Source organism: Aethalodelphis obliquidens, unplaced genomic scaffold (assembly GCF_003676395.1).
Source record: "Aethalodelphis obliquidens isolate GAN/ISIS:26980383/991018 unplaced genomic scaffold, ASM367639v1 scaffold32, whole genome shotgun sequence".
NCBI lineage: Eukaryota > Metazoa > Chordata > Mammalia > Artiodactyla > Delphinidae > Aethalodelphis > Aethalodelphis obliquidens.
Window position 1 is genome coordinate 5,544,356 of NW_020837976.1, and position 19,646 is coordinate 5,564,001.

Genomic DNA, 19,646 nt, shown 5'->3' on the forward strand with positions numbered 1-19,646 from the left:
GGCATACAGGGAACTTACCTCAACATTATTAAGGCTATATATGACAAACCCACAACCAACATCGTTCTCAATGGTGAAAAACTGAAACCATTTCCACTAAGATCAGGAACAAGACAAGGTTGCCCACACTCACCACTATTATTCAGCATAGTTTTGGAAGCTTTAGCCACAGCCCTCAGAGAAGAAAAAGAAATAAAAGGAATCCAAATCAGAAAAGAAAAAGTAAAGCTGTCACTTTCTGCAGATAACATGATACTATACGTAAAGAATCCTTAAGATTCTACCAGAAAACTGCTAGACCAAATCAATGAATTTGGTAGAGTAGCAGGATACAAAATTAAGGCACAGAAAACTCTTGCATTCCTATACACTCATGATGAAAAGTCTAAAAGAGAAATTAAGGAAACACTCCCATTTACCATTGCAACAAAAAGAATAAAATACCTAGAAATAAACCTACCTAAGGAGACAAAAGCCCTGTACTCAGGAAACATGGATGAAAGAAATTAAATATGCAAATAGATGGAGAGATATACCGTGTTCTTGGATTGGAAGAATCAATATTGTGAAAATGACAATACTACTCAAAGCAATCTACACATTCAACGCAATCCCTATCAAACTACCAATGGCATTTTTCACAGAACTAGAACAAAAAATTTCACAGTTTGTATGGAAACACAAAAGATCCCGAATAGCCAAAGCAATCTGGAGAACGAAAAACATAGCTGGAGGAATCAGGCTCCCTGACTTCAGACTATACTACAAAGCTACAGTAACCAAGACAATATTGTACTGGCACAAAAACAGAAATATGAATCAATGGAACAGGATAGAAAGCCCAAAGATAAACCCATGCACATATGGCCACCTTCTTTTTTTTTAATATTTTAATTTTATTTATCTTTTTATACAGCAGGTTCTTATTAGTTATCCATATTATATATAGTAGTGTATATATGTCAGTCCCAATCTCCCAATTCATCACACCACAACCCCCAGCCCCCGCCTCTTTCCCCACTTGGTGTCCATACGTTTTTTCTCTACTTCTCTGTCTCAATTTCTGCTCTAGAAACTGGTTCATCTGTACCATTTTTTAGGTTCCACATATATGCGTTAATATACGATATTTGTTTTTCTCTTTCTGACTTCACTCTTTATGACAGTCTCTAGATGCATCCACGTCTCTACAAATGACCCAATTTCATTCCTTTTTATGGCTGAGTAATAGTCTATGGTATATATGTACCACATCATCTTTATCCATTCATCTGTCAATGGGCATTTAGGTTGCTTCCATGACCTGGCTGTTGTAAATAGTGCTGCAATGAACATTGGTGTGCATGTGTCTTTTTGAATTATGGTTTTCTCTGGGTATATGCCCAGTAGTGGGATTGCTGGGTCATATGATAATTCTATTTTTAGTTCTTTAAGGAACCTCCATACTGTTCTCCATAGTGGCTGTGTCAATTTACTTTCCCAACAACAGTACAAGAGCGTTCCCTTTTCTCCACAACCTCTGCAGCATTTGTTGTTTGTAGATTTTCTGATGATGCCCATTCTAACTGGTGTGAGGTGATACCTCATTGTAGTTTTGATTTGCATTTCTCTAGTAATTAGTGATGTTGAACAGCTTTTCATATGCTTCTTGGCCATCTGTATGTCTTCTTTGGAGAAATGTCTGCCCATTTTTGGATTGGGTGTTGTTGTTTTTTTTAATACTGAGCTGCATGAGCTGTTTATATATTTTGGAGATTAATTCTTTGCCCATTTATTTGTTTGCAAATATTTTCTCCCATTCCGAGGGTTGTCTTATCGTCTTGTTTGTAGTTTCCTTTGCTTTGCAAAAGCTTTTAAGGTTCATTAGGTCCTATTTGTTTACTTTTGTTTTTATTTCCATTACTCTAGGAGGTGGATCAAAAAAGATCTTGCTGTGATTTATGTCAAAGAGTGTTCTTCCTCTGTTTTCCTCTAAGAGTTTTATAGTGTCCGGTGTTACATTTAGATCTCTAATCCATTTTGAGTTTATTTTTGTGTATGGTGTTAGGGAGTGTTCTAATTTTATTCTTTTACATGTAGCTGTCCAGTTTTCCCAGCACCAATTATTGAAGAGACTCTCTTTTCTCCATTGTATATCCTTACCTCCTTTGTCATAGATTAGTTGACCATAGGTGCATGAGTTTATCTCTGGGCTTTCTATCCTGTTCCATTGATCTATATTTCTGTTTTTGTGCCAGTACAATATTGTCTTGATTACTGTAGCTTTGTAGTATAGTCTGAAGTTAGGGAGTCTGATTCTTCCAGCTCTGTTTTTTCCCCTGAAGACTGCTTTGGCTATTCGGGGTCTTTTCTGTCTCCATAAAAATTTTAAGATTTTTTTTTCTAGTTCTGTAAGCAATGCCACTGGTAATTTGATAGGGATTGCATTGCATCTGTAGATTGTTTTGGGTAGTGTAGTCATTTTCACAATATTGATTCTTCCAATCCAAGAACATGGTATATCTCTCCATTTGTTTGTATCATCTTTAATTTCTTTCATCAGTGTCTTATAATTTTCTGCATACAGGTCTTTTGTCTTCCTCGGTAGGTTTATTCCTAGGTATTTTATTCTTTTTGTTGCTGTGGTAAATGGGAGTGTTTCCTTAATTTCTCTGTCACATTTTTCATCATTAGTGTTTAGGAATGCAAGAGATTTCTGTGCATTAATTTTGTATCCTGCAACTTTACCAAATTCATTGATTAGCTCTAGTAGTGTTCTGCTGGCATCTTTAGGATTCTCTATGTATAGTATCATGTCATCCGCAAACAGTGACAGTTTTACTTCTTTTCTGATTTGTATTCCTTTTCTTTCTTTTTCTTCTCTGATTGCCGTGGCTAGGACTTCCAAAGCTATGCTGAATAATAGTGGTGACAGTGGACATCCTTGTCTTGTTCCTGATCTTGAAAGAAATGCTTTCAGTTTTTCACCATTGAGAATGATGTTTGCTGTGAGTTTGTCATATATGGCCTTTATTATGTTGAGGTAGGTTCCCTCTATGCCCACTTTCTGGAGAGTTTTATCATAAATGAATGTTGAATTTTGTCAAAAGCTTTTTCTGCATCTATTGAGATGATCATACGGTTTTACTTCTTCAGTTTGTTAATATGGTGTATCACATTGATTGATTTGTGTATATTGAAGAATCCTTGCATCCCTGGGATAAATCCCACTTGATCATGGGGTATGATCCTTTTAATATGTTGTTGAATTCTGTTTGCTAGTATTTTGTTGAGGATTTTTGCATCTATATTCATCAGTGATATTGGCCTGAAGTTTTCTTTCTTTGTGACATCTTTGTCTGATTTTGCTATCAGAGTGATGGTGGCCTCATAGAATGGGTTTAGGGTTTCCTTCCTCTGCAGTTTTTTGGAAGAGTTTTAGAAGGGTGGATGTTAGCTCTTCTCTAAATGTTTGGTAGAATTCAGCTGTGAGGCCATCTGGTCCTGAACTTTTGTTTGTTGGAAGATTTTTAATCACAGTTTCAATTTCATTACTTGTGATTGGTCTGTTCATATTTTCTATTTCTTCTTGGTTCAATCTTGGAAGGTTATACCTTTCTAAGAATTTGTCCATTTCTTCCAAGTTGTCCATTTTATTGGCATAGAGTTGCTTGTAGTAGCCTCTTAGGATGCTTTGTATTTCTACGGTGTCTGTTGTAACTTCTCCTTTTTCATTTCTAATTATATTGATTTGAGTCCTCTCCCTCTTTTTCTTGATGAGTGTGGCTAATGGTTTATCAATTTTGTTTATCTTTTCAAAGAACCAGCTTTTAGTTTTATTGATCTTTGCTATTCTTTCCTTCATTTCTTTTTCATTTGTTTCTGCTCTGATCTTTATGATTTCTTTCTGTCTGCTAACTTTGGGTTTTCTTTGTTCTTCTTTCTCTAGTTACTTTAGGTGTAAGTTTAGATCGTTCATTTGAGATATTTCTTGTTTCTTGACGTAGGCTTATATTGCTATAAACTTCCCTCTTAGAACTACTTTTGCTGCATCCCGTAGGTTTTGGATCATCGTGTTTTCATTGTCATTTGTCTCTAGGTATTTTTTGATTTCCTCTTTGATTTCTTTCGTGATCTCTTGGTTATTTAGTAACGTATTGTTTAGCCTCCATGTGTTTGTGTTTTTTACGTTTTTTTCCCCTGTAATTGATTTGTTATCTCATAGCATTGTGGTCAGAAAAGATGCTTGATATGATTTCAATTTTCTTAAATTTACTGAGGCTTGATTTGTGACCCAAGAGGTGATCTATTCTGGAGAATGTTCCATGCACACTTGAGAAGAAAGTGTAATCTGTTGTTTTTGGATGGAATCTCCTATAAGTATCAACTAAATCTATCTGGTCTGTTGTGTCATTTAAAGCTTGTGTTTCCTTATTAATTTTCTGTTTGGATGATCTGTCCATTGGTGTAAGTGAGGCGTTAAAAAAGTCCCCCACTATTATTGTGTTACTGTCAATTTCCTCTTTTATAGCTGTTAGCAGTTGCCTTATGTATTGAGGTGCTCCTTTGTTGGGTGCCTATATATTTATAATTGTTATATCTTTTTCTTGGATTGATCCCTTGACCGTTATGTAGTGTCTTTCCTTGTCTCTTGTAACATTCTTTATTTTAAAGTCTATTTTATCTGATACAAGTATTGCAACTCCAGCTGTCTTTTGATTTTCATTTGCATGGAATATCTTTTTCCATCCCCTCACTTTCAGTCTGTATGTGTCCCTAGGTCTGAAGTGGGTCTCTTGTAGACAGCATATAGATGGGTCTTGTTTTTTGACGGTTTTTTTTTTCTTTTGCTGTATGTGGGCCTCTCACCACCGTGGCCTCTCCCATCGCGGAGCACAGGCTCCGGACGCGCAGGCCCAGCGGCCATGGCTCATGGGCCCAGCCGCTCCGCGGCACGTGGGATCCTCCCGGACTGGGGCACAAACTCGCGTCCCCTGCATCGGCAGGCGGACTCCCAACCACTGTGCCACCAGGGAAGCCCGGGTCTTGTTTTTGTATCCATTCAACAAGCCTGTGTCTTTTGGTTGGAACATTTAATCCATTCATGTTTAAGGTAATTATCGATATGTATGTTCCTATTACCATTTTCTTAATTGTTTTGGGTTAGTTTTTATAGCTCCTTTTCTTGTCTTGTGTTTCCCACTTAGAGAAGTTCTTTCAGCATTTGCTCTAGAGCTGGTTTGGTGGTGCTGAATTCTCTTAGCCTTTGCTTGTCTGTAAAGCTTTTCATTTCTCCATCGAATCTGAATGAGATCCTTGCTGGGTAGAGTAATCTTGGTTGTAGGTTCTTCTCTTTCATCACTTAAGTATATCTTGCCACTCCCTTCTGGCTTGTAGAGTTTCTGCTGGGAAATCATCTGTTAACCTCATGGGAGTTCCCTTGTATATTATATTTCATTTTTCCCTTGATGCTTTCAATAATTTTTCTTTGTCTTTAAGTTTTGCCAATTTGATTACTATGCGTCTCGGCGTGTTTCTCCTTGGGTTTATCCTGTATGGGACTGTGCGCTTTCTGGACTTGGGTGGCTCTTTCCTTTCTCATGTTAGGGAAGTTTTCGACTATAATATCTTCAAATATTTTCTCGCGTCCTTTCTCTCTTTCTTCTCCTTCTGGACCCCTGTAATGTGAATGTTGTTGTGTTTAACGTTGTCCCAGAGGTGTCTTAGGCTGTCATCATTTCTTTTCATTCTTTTTTCTTTATTCTTTTCCGCAGCAGTGAATTCTACCATTCTGTCTTCCAGGTCACTTATCCGTTCTTCTGCCTCAGTTATTCTGATATTGATTCCTTCTAGTGTATTTTTCATTTCACTTATTGTACTGTTCATCTCTGTTTGTTCTTTAATTCTTCTAGGTCTTTGTTAAACATTTCTTGCATGTTCTCGATCTTTGCCTCCATTCTTTTTCCGAGGTCCTGGATCATCTTAAGTGTCATTATTCTGAATTGTTTTTCTGGAAGGTTGCCTATCTCCACTTCATTTAGTTGTTTTTCTGGGGCTTTATCTTGTTCCTTCATCTGGTACATAGCCCTCTGCCTTTTCATCTTGTCTTTCTTTGAATGTGGTTTTTGTTCCACAGGCTGGATTGTAGTTCATCCTGCTTCTGCTGTCTTCCCTCTGGTGGATGAGGCTATCTAAGAGGCTTGTGCAAGTTTCCTGATGGGAGGGACTGGTGGTGGGTAGAGCTGACTGTTGCTCTGGTGGGCAAAGCTCAGTAAAACTTTAATCCTGTTGACTGCTCATAGGTGGGGCTGGGTTCCCTCCCTGTTGGTTGTTTGGCCTGCTGCGACCCAACACTGGAGCCTACCAGGGTTCTTTGGTGGGACTAATGGCGGACTCTGGGAAGGCTCACACCAAGGAGTACTTCCCAGAGCTTCTGCTGCCAGTGTCCTTGTCCTCACGGTGAGACACAGCCACCCCCCGCTTCTGAAGGAGATCCTCCAACACTAGTAGGTAGTTCTGGTTCAGTCTCCTATGGGGTCACTGATCCTTCCCCTGTGTCCTGATTCCCACAGTACTTTGTGTGTGCCCTCCTAGAGTCTAGTCTCTGTTTCTCCCAGTCCTGTCGAAGTCCTGCTGTCAAATCCCGCTAGCCTTCAAAGTCTGATTCTCTAGGAAGTCCTCCTCCCGTTGCCAGACCCCCAGGTTGGGAAGCCTGACGTGGGGCTCAGAACCTTCACTGCAGTGGGTGGACTTCTGTGGTATAAGTGTTCTCCAGTTTGTGAGTCACCCATGTAGCAGTTATGGGATTTGATTTTATTGTGATTGCGCCCTTCCTACCGTCTCATTGTGGCTTCTCCTTTGTCTTTGGATGTGGGGTATCTTTTTTGGTGAGTTCCAGTGTCTTCCTGTCGATGATTGCTCAGAAGTTAGTTGTGATTCCAGTGCTCTCACAAGAGGAAGTAAGAGCACGTCCTTCTACTCTGCCATCTTGAACCAATCTCATGGTCACCTTATTTTTGATGAAGGATCAAGAATATACAATGGAGAAAAGACAGCCCCTTCAATAAGTGGTGCTGGGAAAACTGGACAGCTACATGTAAAAGAATGAAATTAGAACACTCCCTAACACCATACACAAAAATAAACTCAAAATGAATTAAAGACCTAATGTAAGGGCGGACACTATAAAACTCCTAGAGGAAAACATAGGCAGAACACTCTATGACATAAATCACAGCAAGATCCTTTTTGACCCACCTCCTAGAGAAATGGAAATAAAAACAAAAATAAACAAATGGGACCTAATGAAACTTAAAAGCTTTTGCTCAGCAAAGGAAACCATAAACAAGACGAAAAGCAACCCTCAGAATGGGATAAAATATTTGCAAACGAAGCAACTGACAAAGGATTAATCTCCAAAATTTACAAGCAGGTCATGCAGCTCAATATCAAAAAAACAAACAACCCAATTCAAAAATGGGCAGAAGACCTAAATAGACATTTCTCTAAAGAAGATATACAGATTCCCAACGAACACATGAAAGAGTGCTCTACATCACTAATCATTAGAGAAATGCAAATCAAAACTACAGTGAAGTATCACCTCACACCAGTCAGAATGGCCATCATCAAAAAATCTACAAACAATGCTGAAGAGGGTGTGGAGAAAAGGGGACCCTCTTGCACTGTTGTTGGGAATGTAAATTGATACATCCACTATGGAGAACAGTATGGAGGTTCCTTAAAAAACTAAAAATAGAACTACCATATGACCCAGCAATCCCACTACTGGGCATATACCCTGAGAAAACCAAAATTCAAAAAGACTCATGTACCAAAATGTTCATTGCAGCTCTATTTACAATAGCCCAGAGATGGAAACAACCTAAGTGCCCATCATCGGATGAATGGATAAAGAAGATGTGGCACATATATACAATGGAATATTACTCAGCCATAAAAAGAAACAAAATTGAGCTATTTGTAATGAGGTGGATAGACCTAGAGTCTGTCATACAGAGTGAAGTAAGTCAGAAAGAAAAAGACAAATACCGTATGCTAACACATATATATGGAATTTAAGAACAAAAAATGTCATGAAGAACCTAGGGGTAAGACAGGAATAAAGACACAGACCTACTGGAGAACGGACTTGAGGATATGGGGAGGGGGAAGGGTGAGCTGTGACAGGGCGAGAGAGAGGCATGGACATATATACACTAACAAACGTAAGGTAGATAGCTAGTGGGAAGCAGCCGCATGGCACAGGGGTATCGACTCGGTGCTTTGTGACCACCTGGAGGGGTGGGATAGGGAGGGTGGGAGGGAGGGAGACTCGCAAGAGGGAAGAGATATGGGAACATATGTATATGTATAACTGATTCACTTTGTTATAAAGCAGAAACTAACACACCATTGTAAAGCAATTATACCCCAATAAAGATGTTAAAAAAAAAAAAACAACTAAAAACAGAACTACCGTATGACCCAGCAATCCCACTACTGGGCATATATGCAGAGAAAACCATAATTCAAAAAGAGTCATGTAGCACAATGTTCATTGCATCTCTGTTTACATTAGCCAGGAGATGGAAGCAACCTAAGTGTCCATCGACAGATGAATGGATAAAGAAGAAGTGGCACATATATACAATGGAATATTAGCCATAAAAAGAAATGAAATTGAGTTATTTGTAGTGAGGTAGATGGACCTAGAGTCTGTCATACACAGTGAAGTAAGTCAGAAAGAAAAATACCGTATGCTAACACATTTATATGGCATCTAAGAAAAAAAGGTTCTGAAGAACCTAAGGGCAGGACAGGAATAAAGACGCAGACATAGAGAATGGACTGGAGCACACGGGGAGGGGGAAGGGTAAGCTGGGACGAAGTGAGAAAGTGGCATGGATTTACATATACTACCAAATATAAAATAGATAGCTAGTGGGAAGCAGCCGCATGGCATAGGGAGATCACCTCGGTGCTTTGTGACCACCTAGAGGGATGGGATAAGGAGGGTAGGAGGGAGACGCAAGAGGGAGGAGATATGGTGATATGTGAATATGTATAGCTGATTCACTTTGTTATAAAGCAGAAACTGACACACCATTGTAAAGCAATTATACTCCAATGAAGATGTTTAAAAAAAAAGTCCACAGTTTTTCTATATTGTGCTGGCCAAAATACATAGGGTTTTTTTGTGGTACGTGGGCCTCTCACTGTTGTGGCCTCTCCTGTTGTGGAGCACAGGCTCCAGACGCGCAGGCTCAGCGGCCATGGCTCACGGGCCCAGCCGCTCCACGGCATGTGCGATCTTCCCAGACCGGGGCACGAACCCATGTCCCCTGCATCGGCAGGTGGAGTCTCAACCACTGCACCACCAGGGAAGCCCCAAAATACATTGGTTTTAAGGTAGTTCGTTGTAAATACAACCAACCTATTGTCAGTTGTTAATAGTTTTGCAAAATTTTCTTAAATTTTGAGATTCTGTGAGATTTCTGAAAACCAAAGTGTAATTTGCAGAGTGAGAGAAAATGTTTTCCTATATAGGTAGTGGAATTTGATGACAGAGGTCAATTTTAAAACTATTTATTTGGTGTGACTATCGTGCAGATGCCATTTCTCTACAGGGAAAGACTAAAATATAGCTTGTTGTTTGATTTGTGCTGCAGGGTAGATTAATTAAAATTATATTTTGTCACCTACAAGTTCTATGTTGTGACAGCATCAGACTCTAAAACTATATATTTTATTTAAAAGGCCAGCATTAACAAAAGATGGTTTATAACTCCTGAAAATAGTTTTCTAGCAATTTATATATAAGTAAATATACAATTTAAATGAAGGATTTCTGCTCTGTTATTTGGGGAACAAATGGAAAATGGTTCCTAGTTCATTTTCTTTAGTTAAGTGTTTTCTGCTTTGCTGGATTCAGTTACCTATGGCTTATTCTTTGTCTTTCCTCTGATATTATAAAATAATTTGAAGTGATCTTTACTTTGTGTCCCTCTGAGACTGCCTATTTCATCATAAATTGTTTGCTTCTTTCATCTAGGCTTTTTTTTTTTTAATGTTAAAAATTTAGTTAGTGTTCTTCTAGAAAGATATTCTCAGGATAACTTTATGGTTCCCCAGTAGGTTACTTCCAGTTGACTATCTTGGAGTCTGATCTTGTTTGAATATTCATCTAGCAACCAGTGCCAGGTTCTTTCTTCCTTCTTCTCCACACTAATAAGATTTCGGTGGGAATTAAGCCTGCTTCCTTTTCCAGAAAAACTTAGCAACCTGTGTAGTGATATTTTATTTTGACTTCTTCACCTTGTTTTTTTTAAAGAATACCATTTGACACTTACTTGCCTTCGTGAAATGATGCTATGTTTCATGCATTTATTTCCCAGTTTTAATATCTTAAATTTATCTACCTTAATGAGGCATCTTTGATGGGTGCCCCTGAATAGTTTAGTGCCCAAATACTAAAAAATTATACCTTGTAGATTTGGTCATTTGGGTTAGGCATAATGAAAGCTGTACAACAAAACAATACTAACTCACTTTCAATTGTTGACATGAGGATAGATACAGAGTAAATCCATAAGAAAGTGTGATATATTGAAAAGGTTTATAATGAGAACACTTGGCTCTGCGTTCTATTTCTACCACTTATTATTTGTGTGACCTTTATGAAGTTTTCCCAATTTCTTAAAACCTCACTTTCTCCCTTAGTTATTAAAAAAAAAGTATATGTATAATTTTCATGTTATTATAGCAATTAATATATAACTTTCAGTGTCGTTGTAAGAGTTAACTGAGTTAATTTTAAGGAAGTGCTTTGTAAATCATACAGCATAGAACTGTTTCCTATAATATACAGAAACTATTTTTAAGTACCATTGACCTTTGAACAACACAGGTTTGAATTGCGTGGGTTCCCTTTTATGCATGTTTTGTTCACTAAGTACCTACTACAGTGCTACACGATTCTCAGTTAGTTGAATTAATGGATGCAGATACGTGGATATGAAGGAACCTTGGATGTGGAGAGCCAACGATAAGTTACATGTGAACTTTCTACTGCATAGAGGGTCTGCACCTCTACCCCCCACATCTGTTGTTCAAAGGCCAACTGTAATTCTCTCTTATTCCAAAAAGTTTGACTATATTTTGGCCACTTTCCCTCCAATTTACCGTTCAACTTATTCTTCAGGCATTTCTTAACCTGTGCTTAAACTAAGGAGAGCTTAAGCTCTAGGGGTGCTTCTTTTCTTCTTTTTCATCTATTCCATACTTCTTCCTTACCTAAATTCTGCCTCTTCTATTTAGAGATTCAGGAATAAAGAGTTTGTTAGAGGAAAGGGATCAAGAAATGATGTACTGTTGGCTGTTAGGGAAATCTGATATTTATTTTACACTGTCACGTATTTAGTAAAGAACAGAGAAGTGGGCTTAGTGATCAGTTTCTTTCCCCCTTTGAGCATCACTGTGTGTAAACGTTGATTTTTTTCTTTTTTTTAATTCCATCTTCTAGTTACAACAGTTGGAGCTCGCGCAGATACAGCATAGAGATGCTAATCTCACAGCTCTTGCAGCTATTGGACCAAGGAAGAAGAGACCACTAGAATCCGGGTCTGGAAGTGAGGTATTGAAATAACGTTTGTTTATTTTATTTTTCATGTCAAAAAAGCAAGCCTAAAGGAAGCAAAGAATGCAAATTTACTCTGCCTTGCACACTGTTGCTGTCAAATACTTGTTAAAACTCTCCTTTGCCTCTTTTATAAAAATCTTAATTTTTGCTTCTTTTTTTTTTGGTTTTTTTTTTTTTTTGCGGTACGTGGGCCTCTCACTGTTGTGGCCTCTCCAGTTGCGGAGCACAGGCTCCGGACGCGCAGGTTCAGCGGCCATGGCTCACAGGTCCAGCCGCTCCGCGGCATGTGGGATCTTCCCGGACCGGGGCACAAATCCATGTGCCCTGTATCGGCAGGTGGACTCTCAACCACTGCGCCACCAGGGAAGCCCAATTTTTGCTTGTTTTTAAAAATATATATCACATTGAACTTTACTCCTACTAATTACTTATTTTATACTTTTTCCTATCCCCCATCTCTAGTTATACTGAATCTCACTATCGCAGTTTCTTCTGTACACTCTTTCAGGCAGTTTTATGTAATTTTCTCCCCGCTGTGTATCTAAATCCAGCTCATCTGTTAAAATCAAGTCTGCCCTCTCATTTCTATCATGAACCTTGACTCTGCATACCCACACTGACTTCTCCTTTTCTCAGCACATAATGTGTTTGCACGGCATTAATCATTCTCTGCTCCTCGCGTGCGTGTTTTCTCTTCTGTGAGATTATGAATTTCTTGAGCAAGACTATAATCCTTTTCCTTTGTATCTCCCACAGGACCGGGCACATACATATTCAATAAATATCATTAATGTTTGATTAACACCAAGGAAGGATCTTACTTACATCTTTAGAGCAATTATTTGCTGTAGTGATAGATTTTCAGATCGGTTATCAGGGCTGAGATACAGGTTCGATAAGAGCCCTGAGCTAGGTCAGCAGTAAAGGAACCACGGCTCGTCTGTTCTGCTCTGTAAAACTTAAATGTGCTTTGAGACAAGCTCCTCCCAGTGCTGACCCTAAACACTGATGTTTCCTAAATGAATGACAATCATCTCAATAGAAGAAGGATTTTAAAAGTCTAGTTCTTTTTATTAATAAAAGTGTAATGAATGCAATATGTTCACATGCAAAAAAAATTCATAGTATAAAAATGTTTGAAAAAAATAAATGTTTCCTCCTCACAGATTTCTAGTCCCCCATCTCCTGCCCAGCCAGATGTAACCACCATTAAGATTCTCACATATCCTTCTAGAATTCGTTGTGAATATGGGCATGTATCTCATGTGCCTTCACAAATCCACATTTGATTTTGTTTTTACTAAATGCAGTCAAATTGTGTCTATTGTTCTGCTCTTGATACTTTTCCCCTTTTCCGTAATATCTCTCATATAATTTATCTCCTTACTTTTTAAAGGTATATGGCATTACTGTGTTTAGATAAATAATGTATTCAACCAGTTCTCTAATGGAAATGTAGGTTGTTTCCGGGTCTTTGCTTTTATTGCCTCAGAGAACATCCTTGTACTTACCTCGTTGTGTGCTTGTCCAACGTAACTATAGACTAAATACCTAGAAATGGAATACCTGGGTTAAAGGGTGTGCATTAATAGGAAAACCTTTTTGGAAAAATTCAAACATACTCAAAGCTAGAGTAGTATGAATCCCCTACACACCTACCATCCTGCTGCAACTACTATCAGTTTATGCCTAATTTTGTTTTATTTATATCTACACCAACCTTCTCAGGTAAGTTTTTCACTCCTCAGGTTATTTTAAAGTCAGTCCTAGACTTAATATCATTTTACCCATAAATATTATTTGTTGCTTTTCATTTTTGATAAATATTTTAAAATTACCTCCTGAATGAGTTGTATCAGGCTTTATATCCATTAGTGCCTGTTTTCTCACACTCTCATTTAACACTGGGGATTCTCTTTGCCATCTGATGGTTGAAAATGCAATTTTTAATAGAGTGTTTAAATTATGAATGAAATTGAGCAATTTTTTCATGTGTATATTGGCATTTCAATTTACCTTTTCCCCACTGAGTTATATTTTTTAATAGATTAAGAAAATGGAACACTCCACACCTCCCTCCACTTTCCTTTCAGTTTGTCTGGGCTTTATTCACCTAAAAGTTTGTATTTTCTTAAATTAAAAAAAAAAAATCAGTCTTCTGCTTTTGTCCTCCTGGGGTTCTATTGTGTTTGGAAAGCCCTTTCTTAATAATTAGACTTATGTGTTAGTATTTTATCATTTCAGCTTTTAAGTATAAATCTTTGGTTCACTCAGAATTTGTTTTGAATAAGAGTTGAGATCTGGATTTACCTTTACTCCCTCACGTCCCCCTCATTCTCCCCCAGGCTAGCAGATTGTCCCAACACTGTTTACTCAATGATTCTTTCCCCACTGATTTGAAATGCCACCTTTATCACAAACAATTTTGTGTCAAATACAAATTTCCATATGTATTTGAGACTGTTTCTGTATACTCTGACCCAGTGCTAGCTAATAGAACTTTCTGTGATGAGAATGTGCTGTCTGTGCTGTCCTCAGCAACTACATATGGCTGTTGAGCAGTTGAGCTGTGGCTAGTGTGATTGAGGAAATAGTTTTAATTTTTTTAATTAATGTAAATTTTAATAGTCACATGTGACTAGCAACTACCATATAAGTGCAGCAGGACCAGTCTAGTGATGTATATCTGTTTATGGCTATTTATGTATTAGTACCAAATCTTTCTTTTTAACCATCTTAACCATTTTTAAGTGTACAGTTCAGTAGTGTTGAGCATATTCACATTGTTATGCACCACATCTCCAGAACTTTTTCATCTTGCAAAATTGAAACTCTATACCCATTAAACAACTCCCCATCTTCCCTTTTCCCAGCCCCTGGTAACCACCATTCTACTTTGATTCTATGAATTTGACTACTTAGATAGCTCATGTAAATGGAATCATTTAGTATTTGTCTTTTTGTGACCGCAAGTTTCCAAATCTTAGTATATTTTAAAATATGGTAACACTAGTCCAGTAGAGTTTTTTATGTTCCTACTTCTCTAGCACAGGACAACCCACTGCCCTTTATTTTTGGTCTATTTGTATGTAAATGTGTAAATATTTTATTAAAAGTGGGCATGCTATTTCATCATTAAGCGTATTCCTATAAATATGGCCTAGTTAGCATAGTTTTTTCTTTTTGGCAAGAACAGTTACTTGTAATCTTTTTTAATCCACATAAAGTTATTCTTTATAATATTATAATTCCTTTGAGAAAGAGCTACAGGGATGTCTGAGTTCCTGCCCTACTTTTTGATAATGGTGGCTTTATACAACAAATTCTGTTAAATGTTTGCTTCGTGGGGAAGCATCATAGCATCATAAGTACATAATAGTTTGGACTCAGTCAAATCTGGGTTTGGTTCTTGACCATTAAGTTTTGTAACCTTTGACAAGTTCTTTAAACCTCTTACCTCAATTATCCCCATCTGGAATATGGGTGTAATACCCGCCTTACAATGTTTTAAGGATTGGATTATGTAAAGTGCTTAATTAGTTCCTGGCCTCAAGTACAGGCCTAATAAATTGTCATCTTTGTCATCATAGTAATAGTACCATTATTTTAGCTTTTAATAGAATTTTATAAGTAGTATTAATGATCCATAGTGAATTTGAACTGTTAATCATTAATCTCTTCAAAGCTTCATTTTTATGTCTCATTTGAGTTCGTCACAAATCTCAGAAACATTAAATGTTCCCTGGTTTCTAATAATCAGAGATTTTAAAGAATTTTTCATCGATTGTATGTTTGAATCTGAGGAAGTCCATAGGTTACAGGGGGGAAAATGAAATGTACTGTTGATGTTCAAAACAGTGATTAAAAAAATATCAGTTTATATGATTTATCTATTAGCTTTAAAGTATAAGCTTATTTAATTTTTAAATTTCAAAACAGATGTGTTCTAACTTGGCTATAAATATACTGAAGTGTGTGTTTGCTTGGTGCTTCTTCAGTTTTGAGGACTTAGGCCTGTATGTTTTCCCCTTTATTCCTGGACTTTAAACTTCGATCGTTGTCAGACCTTTACTGAATTATAACAGCGAGTACTTTTAAGTAATGCCAACCTGAATTGAAAATATCCATTTCTTTAATGAGTTGGTGACGTTTTAGTACAATCCTTATTTTGAAATTAGCTGAAAACTATTTTTTTGTTGATTTTTATTCATGGTGTTTTAACTTCAAAGGTAATTTTCTTTGAAAAATGGGAAACTAGAGAGAACCCTGCTGTATGCTCTTTCAGTGTCTACATATACTGCTGATTGATTTGCCCCTCCAATCACTTAAATTGCATGAATCAGGATTGTTAAAAACCCTTTAACGATTCAGGTTTTTTGTTCTCTCACAAATAACACAAAATTGATGTATGAAACCATTTAGATTTTTAACATTCTATACCTTGAAGACTGAGGGTCTACTTTTTTGTCTGCCTCTTTCTTTATAGATGGGAACCTGAAATCTTACCTGTTTGATTTGAATTTACTAGAATAAGCATATAATCCCAGAGGGGAGTGAGGTAGAGTCTTGCTCTTTGAAGAGTAAAATCCTTAGTTCAAATGCAGGTTTTTAGTACTGAAGGGAAGAGGTTTCAGTTTGGAAGATTGCATAAAACGGTGATTTTAAAAAATGTAAAATTCAGAGAATTAAACTTAGAACGTTCAGCATTCATAGATTATAATTTTTGTTGATAATAAATCAACAATAATAAATTTGGAGAAATTCGTTTTAGACCTTCTTCCTTTAGTATATTTTTCTATTATGTAAAACAAAGCAAAACTGGCTCTTATCCTTTAAAAAATCTTTCTAGTTGTACAATTTATACATTAAACTATTCTCTGTGTAGATTTACATTGATATTCTCAGAAGTCTTGGTAGAGTTGAATAGCATCAGCTCCTGTCTCCTCGTGTTAACCTGGCAAAAAGCAACAAGTACCAATTATCATTTAGAACCAAATTATTTGTTTCATAAGCCTGTTGGCTCTGGGCGGGGGTGGGGGGGACTTAAAATTTACTACTTTGGAGTATTTAATTTGTCCTTAATTTACTGCTGTGTGTTGAAGTTATATATAAGAATATATGCATATGAAATTAGTTCTTAAATTAACATAGGCTGTACAGATACCTATGCAGTAATCTAGAACCTACTTAAAGATTTAGAGTGTTTCCATGTGTATGTCATGTATGTATACGCTGAGGTGATGTGTTTGGGGTTCTTTGGAATGTTAAGTCATTAATAACTTTACTTCCTGCATTGATTTTAGGTCCTTGGATTATAAAGGCTCTATCTTTTCTCTATTAGCAATACTTTCAAATAGTTCACCTAACTTAATGAGCCAACCATCATAACAATATTTCTTTATTTTATTGAAAATAAAGATAGGTTTTATTTTAACCTTATAACATATTGGCTTGAAAATGCTGATATTTCTTTTAAAAGTAAGTGGTTACAGTGCCAGATCAACTACATGATGCTTATAGTATTGATATACCTGGTATGTGTTGCTTAAAATAGTGTTCATTTGCTAACCGAAACAAAGAAATTATTACTATATAGGTAAGTGTATGTCCTTTCTATCTAGAAGCAGGTTAAAGTACTACCCTGTAAAACTGTAAGAATTTTAGAGGAAGATAATGAGGAGAAGGGGCTTTTTTGAAACGTTTCTTAGCAATAAATAGAAAATTTGGTTGAATCAGAATTGCTTTCAGACAAACATATTTTTTTTCCACAGCTGAATTCTAATTCAGAGATAAATGTTAGATATTGATAACAGTTTTGCTATATCTCCCTACAATTAAAGGTGCATTCCTAAAATTCATTTCTTCTTTATTGTACTTTTTAAATTTGTATACCTTGAAAACAAGGCATTTCAGTTAGGCATACTTGTAAATATTTTTAAAACAAGCATTCTTTAAATATTATTAGCCAAGCAAATATTATTTGGATAGAACCTATAAAATGATTCTACTGCAGAGCCCTAAGTCTATATTCTTAACCATTTATGTTTAGTGGTCTCACTATAACATTAATAATAGAAATTATCACATTGCAGTATTTTATGAGTAGGCTTAAGAAGGTGAGAAAGGACCATTTTAGAATAATGTGTTGAATTCCATTGGCAAGAATATTTCATGCTACAGCTTACAGATGAGTGATTTCTGAGAAAGTTTCATTAATTTTTACATGTATTTAGAGATGAACTTTTGAAAAAATCCTGTATCTCAAATAGTATTCCACAGCAGTTTGCTATAGATATTATTAGAACTTCTCTGTATAGAACTTGAGGGTCTTGTGATATATCTATTGTAGCAACTTACCTTTCCCTTTAGCTCCAATTTGATGTTTAAAGTATTAGAGTACTTTGATTTTGGGGGGACAAGGTAGGGAGAGGGAAGGCAGTTTTCAGAAGACTGTGGGCAAACTGCAATAAAAAAATCAGGATAAAGAAATAAATGATGTTGCTATAAAGGAAACAATAGAGCTTTAAGAATCTTTCCATATGTTTTCTTTGTTATTTTAACCTGTGTGTAGGTGCCCTAAAACAGAACGTCTCTACTCTGCTAGATGCCTAGTCCTCTGAAGGGCAAAGTACACCATTAGGGCCTAACCTGTTTTAGGTTAAAGATATCTCAGGGTTTGAAAATTCATTTATGTGAATTTTTTGGTACCTAGTATACAACTTTGAAAATCAGGTGGGAAATAAAGGTTTTTTTTAGAAACTAAACTGAAATTGTTTGAAGAAAAATCACAAGTTACTATGAAGCAGTGTAAAAAGTAATAAAACGCATTGTGTTTTGAAAAAAATTTTTTTCTTGAGCTGTTATAATTTTCTTCTTAAGAAAAAGAAAAATAATTGTAGTTACTTCATAGACAGCCAGAAATCACCTGAGCATTCTACTAATTTGAATATATCTGAGAAAAAATTTATCAGAGTCATAGTAGCACAAACATTTGCCTGTCCTCATGATTTAATACTATATCCTCAGTGTCTTAGGATGTCTTTGAGCGTTCAGGAAAAGAATTGCTTACTGGAGTCCAAGAACTATCTCTGAGATGCTGAAGAAGTCTGTGTGGTGGGTAGCCATTTTTTTCCCTCCATGCTAATCCTAACAACAGTATTCTCTGTCCCTCTCTCATTATTTCTGTTCTTTGGTGGTGCGCCCCTTCAAGGAAGTGGAAGTTAGCGAGTTAAGTGCCAGGTAATGATGTACCTGTTTTTTAAAACAAGCACTCAGCATTAGCTTCCTGCTCATAGACAAAAATGAAGTCTGGGGAAGATGGGATGTCCTGGAAAGGCAGTGATGGTACCAGAGAGTGTTCTGTCCAAGAACGGATGGAACTTTGCTGGTTTGTGTGCGTCTGTATCAGATAAGAGGAAATATCAGGAGGCACAGTTAAGATGGATTCCATTGCTTTGTCTTCTTCAGAGGAAGATGATTAGGGAATTTCTGGACTTAATTATTTCCCCCATTATTACCTTTCCAAGAATCTTCAACATGGAGCAGGCTAGGGCTTCCAAAGCACTAGACGTGTGGTGGTCTCAAACACAGACTCCCCCACACGTTTCTTTGTACCTGCCAGAAAATATTATTTTGTTCTTATTTCTTGACTTTTCTTCTCTCTTCCCACCCACCTTTATATAAGGATAGTTGTATAGAATTATTAAAATCAAAGCTCTTTGGAATATAATATTTAGAATAGATTTCAGTGATAACTTTCTTCCATTGTTTAAACTAGTATGAATTTACCTAGGTATGGTAAGATCCTTTCCAATGCTTGCAAGTTTCTTATGAAGTCTAAATTTCTCTGAAATGAAGAAGACTCAGTTTCTAGAAGAGTACTATCAGAAGGTAGATTATACATTCAACAAATGATTATTGATTTTGGGGGGAAGAAAAATGTCTGTTATACTTTTAAGATAGTACTGCTTAAAGCAAGGGGAATAGAGTAGATAGCTTTTTATTTGGGAGAGAAGAGTGTTTGTTA

General features: G+C 36.7%; 1 protein-coding gene across 4 annotated transcripts in view; it reads left to right on the top strand.

Moving 5' to 3' along the window:
* TAF4B (TATA-box binding protein associated factor 4b) overlaps window positions 1-19,646 on the top strand; it is a 131,657-nt gene that overhangs the window by 81,750 nt on the left and 30,261 nt on the right. For all 4 annotated transcript variants that reach the window (XR_003437259.1, XM_027127653.1, XM_027127651.1 and 1 more), the window contains one exon: window positions 11,504-11,614. Coding sequence is in view for 3 of the 4 variants with exons in the window: in XM_027127653.1 (XP_026983454.1) it covers window positions 11,504-11,614 (111 nt within the window). In the remaining variant the exon portion in view is untranslated. The remainder of the gene's footprint in view (window positions 1-11,503; window positions 11,615-19,646) is intronic.